Source organism: Dermacentor albipictus, chromosome 3, assembly GCF_038994185.2.
Source record: "Dermacentor albipictus isolate Rhodes 1998 colony chromosome 3, USDA_Dalb.pri_finalv2, whole genome shotgun sequence".
In the NCBI taxonomy this organism is placed as follows: domain Eukaryota; kingdom Metazoa; phylum Arthropoda; class Arachnida; order Ixodida; family Ixodidae; genus Dermacentor; species Dermacentor albipictus.
In genome coordinates, this window is record NC_091823.1 from 103,783,760 (window position 1) to 103,792,146 (window position 8,387).

At 47.1% G+C, this 8,387-nt stretch overlaps 1 protein-coding gene across 2 annotated transcripts; it reads left to right on the forward strand.

The window, feature by feature from the left end:
- The first annotated feature begins 3,513 nt into the window (after positions 1-3,513).
- LOC139057505 (uncharacterized) lies at positions 3,514-6,847 on the forward strand. 2 transcript variants are annotated; one of them, XM_070535868.1, is made up of 5 exons: positions 3,514-4,407; positions 5,144-5,244; positions 5,376-5,494; positions 6,418-6,563; positions 6,726-6,847. In XM_070535868.1, the coding sequence occupies exons 1-5, from the start codon at positions 3,848-3,850 to the stop codon at positions 6,760-6,762; spliced, it is 963 nt and encodes a 320-aa protein (XP_070391969.1). In that variant the 5' UTR covers positions 3,514-3,847; the 3' UTR covers positions 6,763-6,847. The 2 variants fall into 2 exon arrangements, with proteins under 2 accessions (XP_070391969.1, XP_070391970.1); XM_070535869.1 differs by having other exon boundaries at positions 3,523-4,407; positions 6,673-6,847.
- Positions 6,848-8,387: the final 1,540 nt, after the last annotated feature.

The window sequence follows — 8,387 nt, forward strand, 5'->3', positions numbered from 1 at the left end:
CGGTTCGATTCAACAACGAATACCGGTGTCTCTGTATTATCTGCATTAAATGGTAAATATGCTCACTGTCCGATCGCTTGGCGTAGGGAGTAAAACATAAAACATAAGAGCGCGTGCTCGCCTCACGGCCAACCTCAGGCAACCACGAAACATCTAAGCTGCTGGCGCTATCAAATATTTGTGATACACCGGCACCGTTCTCACGCATCTCAAGTCTAACAGGCTTGAAATTACTATATCTCTACGCTATCCTTCCTGCATGAGGCCGATGGCACTGCTCAACACAGCGATCACGGCGGTTGGTGAACCAGCGTGATACATATATAAGCGGTGCGCTTCCGCATTGCCTTTTTGGCCTATATAGAGTCATAATATATGAGAGGGATCGCATAAAAAGAATGCGGTGGCTATTTTTGAGGACAACATTTCCGTAATACGTGTGAGTGCGCCGTAGAGAACGGAACGAACACAAATGAAAAAAAAAGTTCGGTTATCATCCTCTTTCTCGAAAAAGCTAGAGAAAACGAGCTAACACCGCAATACGACTTCGCATAGTCACGCCACACAACGTTTCTTACTATAACCGCTGATATATATAACGATATATAACCGCTGACGCCGTATGTTTGGACCATGCGCTATATAGAACAAAGATATCTGCAATCCAGCACCTACCACGGATTAGGACCCTCGCGCAGTTCGTGAACGGTCGCTTTGCTGGACAAGCTTAATTCAGACTGCAAGGTACGTATCTATACACAGTGCACATACCTGCATTCGGTATACCTTATCACCAACTGTTAAGTCACCTTCTTACCTCATCAGCGAATCACTCCTGCAACCAAGTGTGCTGGTCTGGGTTTTACTTGCATTTTCACCTATGCAGTTGGTAAAAGCCTTCGGTTGTTTATTGTAACTTCATATTTCAAACATTCGGTTGCATAAGAGGCTTTGGCAACACTGGCAACCCAGTTTCATGAAGGCTGGGCAGGCTTCACGAAAGGCCACTAGTACCTCCTCGTTGCAGACTGTGCTCAACATTCTTCTTGGTTCGACTGACTAAGAACCCATATATCTTTCCTCCGAAGTGGCTGGTACTGGCGATGCTTTGATGCAGAAAGAGGTTATTGTCGCACATGTCAACCTTAGGCCTGAAATCAATCTGGCACAGGTGGAAATAGCCTTGTCTTTCCCAGATGGTGGTTCAGCCCCACGGGCCCCTTTTCCTTCTTTCCACAAATGTTGTGGGCTCCTCGATACGGGGGAAGCCTTTGTGCCGAAATAACAGCGACGGCGCTTCGGGCATGTGCTCTCGCGCGGCCTCCGCCGCACCTGAGACGTCGCTACGTGCACATGTCGCGCCCTCTTCCCTCGCTCGGCTGCATCGGGCATCAAAAATTGATTAGTTAAGGACGAATTGATCTTGTATGCGGAGTGTTCACGCGACCATTTTTGGCCTCTTTGAAACAGTAAAGGCAAGGCGCAGAAGACCGGGACTCAGGAAGCAGTACGCAAACGACAGGACCGTCGCCACTCACAACTAAGTTTATTTTCGCAACAAGCCTGCCTTATGTTGGTTATTCACGCCGAGTCGCGCACAAAACTTTATAAGTAAAAAACAGCAATTTATCGACCACTCAGGAATCATACCTGGCACGTAATATCGAATGAGCAAACAAGAACCACACGTGGATCAGCGCGGGAGGCAACTGATCTAGTGTAGTCTTTTTCCAAGCCAACGGGAACAAAACCAGACATAAAAAGTACCGTCTACGCTTCACTACCAAACTATCCACAACATAACACACTTCAAACGCATAAGGCCCAGTCAGTGATAAAACCCGCACGACTATGGGAATAATGACCAACGAATAACACGGAAAAAACATGAAAAAGGCGTCTAAGTACAGCGTCTGCGTCAAAACTAAAATCTCTAATAGTCACTGACCTAAAAAATTGATAAAACATGTGACCGCGCGAAAAATGAACCACGTGAGAAACAACGAAATGGACAAAAGTGTTGAACGATAAAGGTCTAAAGAACAGCATCTGCGTCAAAAAAAAGTGCAACAAAAGCTCAAGAGCCACTAGAAGATCGTCAACAAAATAAAAAAATAGTTAAATAAAAGGAAGACAGACGGTAAAACCAAATGAAATCACTCTAACATGAAGCCTAAATGAAACCTTCTAAAGAAGTCGTCTCCTTGTCACTAAGCATAATGGACGGCCTGCTGACGCATGCGTTTCCCTCTTTTTTATGAAATAGGCTTCCAGAATTTCCCGCTCGAACCTGTCTTTTCCAAACTTCCCAGCGCATATATTTGTGCCTACAATCAGCCTCGGAAATCAATTGTGTATTTCTGAATGTTCCATCCACTAATGTGACCTTATTTCAGCATTATCCTCGATTTCCAAGCTGCGGTTTAGGAGATATCAAACATACGCGACAATCGTAACAGCGTGGGTACCATTCTGCTACGATAGGAGCTGTGCTGTTATACTTGGACAAGCGTTCAAACTGTTCGCTGCAGTTTACATTGCGTGACTACTTGGTTCGATGGATGAAGTTTCCACCCATGAATAAAATAGTTTGGGCTATTAATAGCAGCATATAAATGCCATAAAATGAATTAATATATTTATTAGGAGGGCTGAAACTTGGGCCTGCAAGGGGAATGGGAAAATATAGAATGTACTTTACCTCTTCCAAAGAATAATATCAAATACAATGGTATGTGAGTGAGGGTTTGAAAGAAAAGCGCAAGCTTACACATATCGGAGGGGGGTGTGGTATCAAGTAAACACCTGCGAGAGATCGTTAAAGAAAAAAAATACATAGGAAGAATTTTGGCAAGAACAAAACTTAGTTCGTGTTTTCCCGTGATCTTAAAATGCAAATAAATTAATGAAATACCAAAATAAAAAAGATTGAAAGTGTCGTCATATTATTCGCCAAACAAAATGAAGCACATGGAGTTAAATCATGCGAAATTTCATGTCACTTTTGGTGAGTATAATCATTCGTTCGGTGCAAGGTGTTTACCTGCCAGCTTGCGCAATATCTTTGTTCTAATATAGTGTACTGCCCGTAGTGGCGTAGCCAGGAGGTGGCTACGGCACCGCAGCAATTACCGAAGTAATTAACAAAGAGAATTGCGCTAGTTGTTGTTTTTATACTTTTCTTTCGATTCTATTTGAATTGGGTACTATGGCGCGGGAAAGGCGAGAGCACAAAAAGACGGGAAACAGATACCAGGAGCCGCCACTTTGGCGTCTCCAGCCCACATGTTCGAACCCCCTTGGACTTGTGGCTTGGCGCATCACGTGCATTTTCGCTCGCGTTTGTGGCGCGAAAATAGAAGTACGAGGCCACGCACCGCTGCAAGAGAGCCAGTTCGCGAACCACGACGAAGACGCAGCCAGAAAACCAGCCACGATATTCTCGCAAATTTTCTCTGGTGCATTATCACTTCCTACTAAAAAAAAAAATGACCAAGCCGAGCGCATTTGTAGCCTGGTTTCCCGCCGCTCATGCTTCCTTCGATTTGATAAGCGGTGGGGGGAGCATGTTCTTCCAGAATATCGGGCCAACAAAAAAATTCTTTGGCACAAGTTTTTCGGCCTCCTGCAGCTCGAGGGGGAGAAGAAAATAGCAGAAGACAAGAACGAGAACGCGTCCACGTTGGAGCGAAAACGCCACACGTCGGCGTTCTGGAGTAGCACGCCTTCCCAGCACGCCATAAAGCGAGTCACTGCACAGCAAACGGCAGCTATACTCAACGGTCGCAGATCAACTGCAGTCGCGCTCGCCACGACGCACTTCGCACACGCCGCTTGTGCCTCGAGGATGGCGGCGTCGGGCCGTGCTACTGGCTCCGCTGGCGCTGGCCTCAACGCCGGTCTCTCCAGGGACGACGACGACCGGATGAGCGCTTACAACGGCTACACCACGCTGCGGAGGGACGATTGCGAGCTGTCGACGAGCAGCAGCAGCGGCGGAGACGACGACTGCACCAGCAGCGGCGACAGCAGCAGCAGCAGCGGTTCCAGCAGCGACAGCGGAAACAGCCACGTGGCGCAGGCAGGCGCGTCCCAGTCGGAGGACGTCGACATCGAAGATGTGCCGACCGCCTCCAGCGTCGCAGCCGTCGCCGCCTTCATGGCGAGCGAGCCACAGTTGGGAATCTGGATCCAGGCGATGGTCGAACGACCGGCGGACTTTCCCAGTGACCACCCGGACGAAGTTCACGACTGGAGCGGTTGGCCCAAGTTTGCTCCCAAGAAGAACGCGGACCAACAGCGTGCGATCGTGCCCAGCCTGCCGGCCAAGGTTCCCCACGTCGCGCTCGTCAACCAGCACGAGTTCCTGCTGCCCAAGATGGAACTGCTGATCCACACACAGGGCAGGCGAGTGTTTTTTCATCTTTTTTATTTTTTCCGGGAGCCTGCTGCGCGATCTGGACAGTTGTTGGCGCGGATTTCCTGGATCGTATGCGCGCACCATTTACGTTCGATAGCACTGACATACAAGAGAGCAGCGCTTGAATGGAAAGCACGCTGTGCGCGATCTTAATTTTTGGTTCACGCGCGGACGCTACTTTCCTTTGCTGAGATTGCGTAGTTGAAGCATCGTCGCGCTTCCCGAGATCTTTATTTTTGCGATTCCGACTGCGCGGGCACTCGACGCGTGTTCGCGCCGTGGTGCGGCGCCGATCTCGTAACGGTTCTCTTTCAGAAACCGTTGCAATATCACACTTCAGGACAGCGCTTTGTCTTCCGTTGTTGACGTGAGCGTTCCGAGAACGCATTAGTGTACCTGCCGACAAGTTGCATGTATTCAAATGCTGCAGAGTGGTGCATATGCTGGGCTAAATGAAGGGAGCAGTATACTCGTCTAGCCAGCTATTTACCATGCGGACGATAATCATTTTCGTTTTGCGAATGTATCTCTGCTTTGAACCGTTTCAGCAGTCTTTATAGCTTTTTGAGTGCTCCGTGTTCTGTACATGGACCACATATATCCACCGTGACCACCACGTGTTTTAGCTGCTCGTTTTGAAACGTGCGTGCCTAATTATGTCCAACGCGTGACCACTGTGTTTATCAAAAATGATCGTGCCGCGTCGTTCTATTTCGCATGCAGGCTCATGCAGCCAGCGCCTTCGTTCCGCTGTACCAACTTGGTGGACGACCTGCAGTACACGGCTTGGCTCAGCTTCACGAATTCCGTTGGGGGCGAATGCGGTCAGTGTGAACGAGGCCCTACCGGTGTCGGCCTTATCACCGCCTCCGGAAAGAGGCGTCTTTCTTTACTTTTGTCTTTCTGTGTGCTGAAATGAATTTAATCCCTAAAGTGTATCCTTGGACTGGTGCAGTTGGTCAGTACTCCCACCCGGACTCACCGCATCCCGGTTCTTCGTGGAACGGCCGGGTGCTGTCCTTTTCTCGGCTAAAGCTCTTCTCCTACGACGGCTTCACCTCAAAACTTCCTCCGGTAAGAGTTCGTTCGCCGGTTTCCCAGTTTAGACACGCCAGGTTGCCGTTCGCAAGTTGCACTAAACTTCGCATGTTTCAACGGGCGCACACTTTGCACTAATACCCAGGACAGGACTGTCGTCAATTGCAGTGTGCGCGCATCCGAATTTTGATCTAGCGATATTTGGGGAAGCCATCAACAAAACATGACGGCGCGGGTGGTACAAATTATGTGCTGTCGTATCTCGTGTCTTGGTGCGTGCCTGCGATGGCTTCCCAGGCCGATTTCTTGTCAGCCCAGCGAGCAACGTGGTTTTAAAGATATACTCGTAGCCACCTGCTTTCTTCCTTGTCATTGTGGTTTCTTGTTAAAACAAAAGTAGCATAAATGACTGTATACCGCGAGGAGACCGAAACACAAATTAGGTCATTTTGGCTGTCGTGACGCATGAACCAACGGTCGCCGAGATGTGTCAATTGGGTTGAACTGTGTATGGAACTGTGTATGCCTGACCAAAATTGAACCACTCTAAGGTAACATTGTGACACCAGATGCCTTACCTTAAAGTCTGCCTTCATGGGATATCTAGTGCAGGAGGTGCCATGCCAGTTCTGTATTCAACTGATTCGCGCAGTGCCTTGCGCCATTCATGCTGCTGTGCACTACGATTGTTATCAATTCCCTTCAGTGCAGTTTAGCCTTGTGATAATGAAGTTGAATACCTTCCTTATGAACCGACAGTTCTTTCAAGGCAAGTGGGCTGCAGTCGCACTCTACAGCATGGTGCTTTACGCGGGCTTGATTTCGATTTTCGTAAACATGTACAGTATCGTATCAATAAAGAAATGATTAAGCATGCATTCTATTCACTAGCCGACGATTTAAGACATTCCCCTCTCCAAAGCTCAGCACCGGAAACTCTTCCTTTATATGTTTTGCAGATCACTCTGAAGTGTAACAACAGTTACCGCATCCAAGTGAACGTTGGAATCGTGGACAACAGCGGACACATCTTGAGCAGGTCGGTCGTCCGCCGCTTTGTCGGTGCCCACTTCATTGCCGTCACCCAGTTCAGCAAAAAAGTTAGGTGGGTGTTGTACGTATTTTGCGTGCCGGTTATTTACTTTCCTTTCCAAATCGGTACACTTAACATTTCACTGTCATCTTCTTTCTCTCTCTCTCTTTTCCTTCTACAGCTGAGGAAACCACGACCAGAGCTTCATCTTCATGTTTTTTTTTCTTTGTCCAGTCTCACCCAACCCAAGCAACAAGGGATTCAAGACTAAGGCATGCTAATTTAATATTATATACACTGCTTTCACGACTTTCATTGTTTCTGTTATAAAAGTAATAAAGACACATTTGCCGGTACGAAGAGGTCATTTTTTTCTTTGCTTAATGACATTTTACAGTGCAAACAATGCACTGATGGTGGTTCTACTGAGGAATACGAAAATAGACTTGCCGCACACATGATGATGCCAGGCCAGTTGCCGCACTGAAAAGAAAAGATACATTTGAAGCACTCTTCGCAGATAAATACGAGCATCCTATTTCCCTTTCACATTTCATGGAAAGCCCATTATGCATAGAATGTAACCTGAAGGTGCTGTTCCCACGAGAACTAAATTGGAATTCCCAGCATGCACATCATGATGGCCATCCAACAGTCGTACAGTGACCGCGTCCTCTGGAAATACAAAGTGAGCATGCGATGGAATGGACCACAGTTTCATATATTTACTTGAGGGAACTGTGGCGCTAGTGTTTAAGGGAGTTCAGCCAGCATGGGAATGATGGGGAAATGCATGCATTTGCCTAAACTTCGTCTTTGTGACTTTGCAAATTGATCATTTTGAGAAGGCACTGCATCGTATATATGACTACATAAACATTAACATTGCTGGACGGCAAGATGCAAACGCAGGACCTCTAACACATAAGCCCAATGATAGCATTACTCCATGGACGCATGGACGAGCGGAACCACTGCAGTTAATAGGATGATGTGTGCTTGCGGAGTTTTATTACCTCCTACCTTAAAAAAAGTATAAAGTGCTTTGAAATTTAGGAGAATTTAGGCCCAGGTAAAACGAAAGAAACGAAGCCATAAGAATGTCTGAAGCCGCAAGCACAAAGACCGGGCAAATGGATGTACTTCCCATCATAACCATGGTGGAAATGAAGGATCGCAGTACCAGAGTTCCCTCTATAGTGATATGAAACTCTGTGGCTTGGACGAGAACTAACTCTAACTCGAGAAATGGCTGGGGATTGTCTGCATTTCCGAGAGATCGAAAAGGAAGGCTTCTATGCATGAACGGTGAAAATTATATGGTACAAGTGCTAGCCAATGAACGAATCGTGTTTGTGTAATGTGAGTACCGAATGTCCTGCTTTCTTTTAGAAAAAAAAAAGTTGTTAGTAATGGCGAATTCAAGGAAATACTGCATGTACAGAAAAAGTTTACAATTTGTGAGGTCGCGTGTTGACAGTTTGACATTGTGAAAAATGATCGGATTGCAACCTTGCAGAATGACATCCAAGTTTCAGCGATGCTGTTAGCGCGGGTACACACTCGCAAACGCGTTTTTCCATTCGTTTCACCAGCTGAGCCGCCGGAAGTCTCTGACTCAGCCATCGAGGAAGAGCTATTTTCGGCTTTGAAGTCAATGAAGCATAATCGCAGTCCAGGATGTGAAGTTTTGGACACTGTTAGGGAAGCCGTTCATATCAGTGGTGAACAGGCTACTCAGTGAAGGGACTCTGTCAGCGTCCAAAAGAGGAGAGCGAATCGCTCCTTTGTAAGGATGAGTCGAGAAGCACCTATTTAAGCGCATGTCGCCTAATCGCACTTCTCAATTGCGATTACAAACTCATAGTGAAGTGTCTGTGTATGCAACTCACTCCA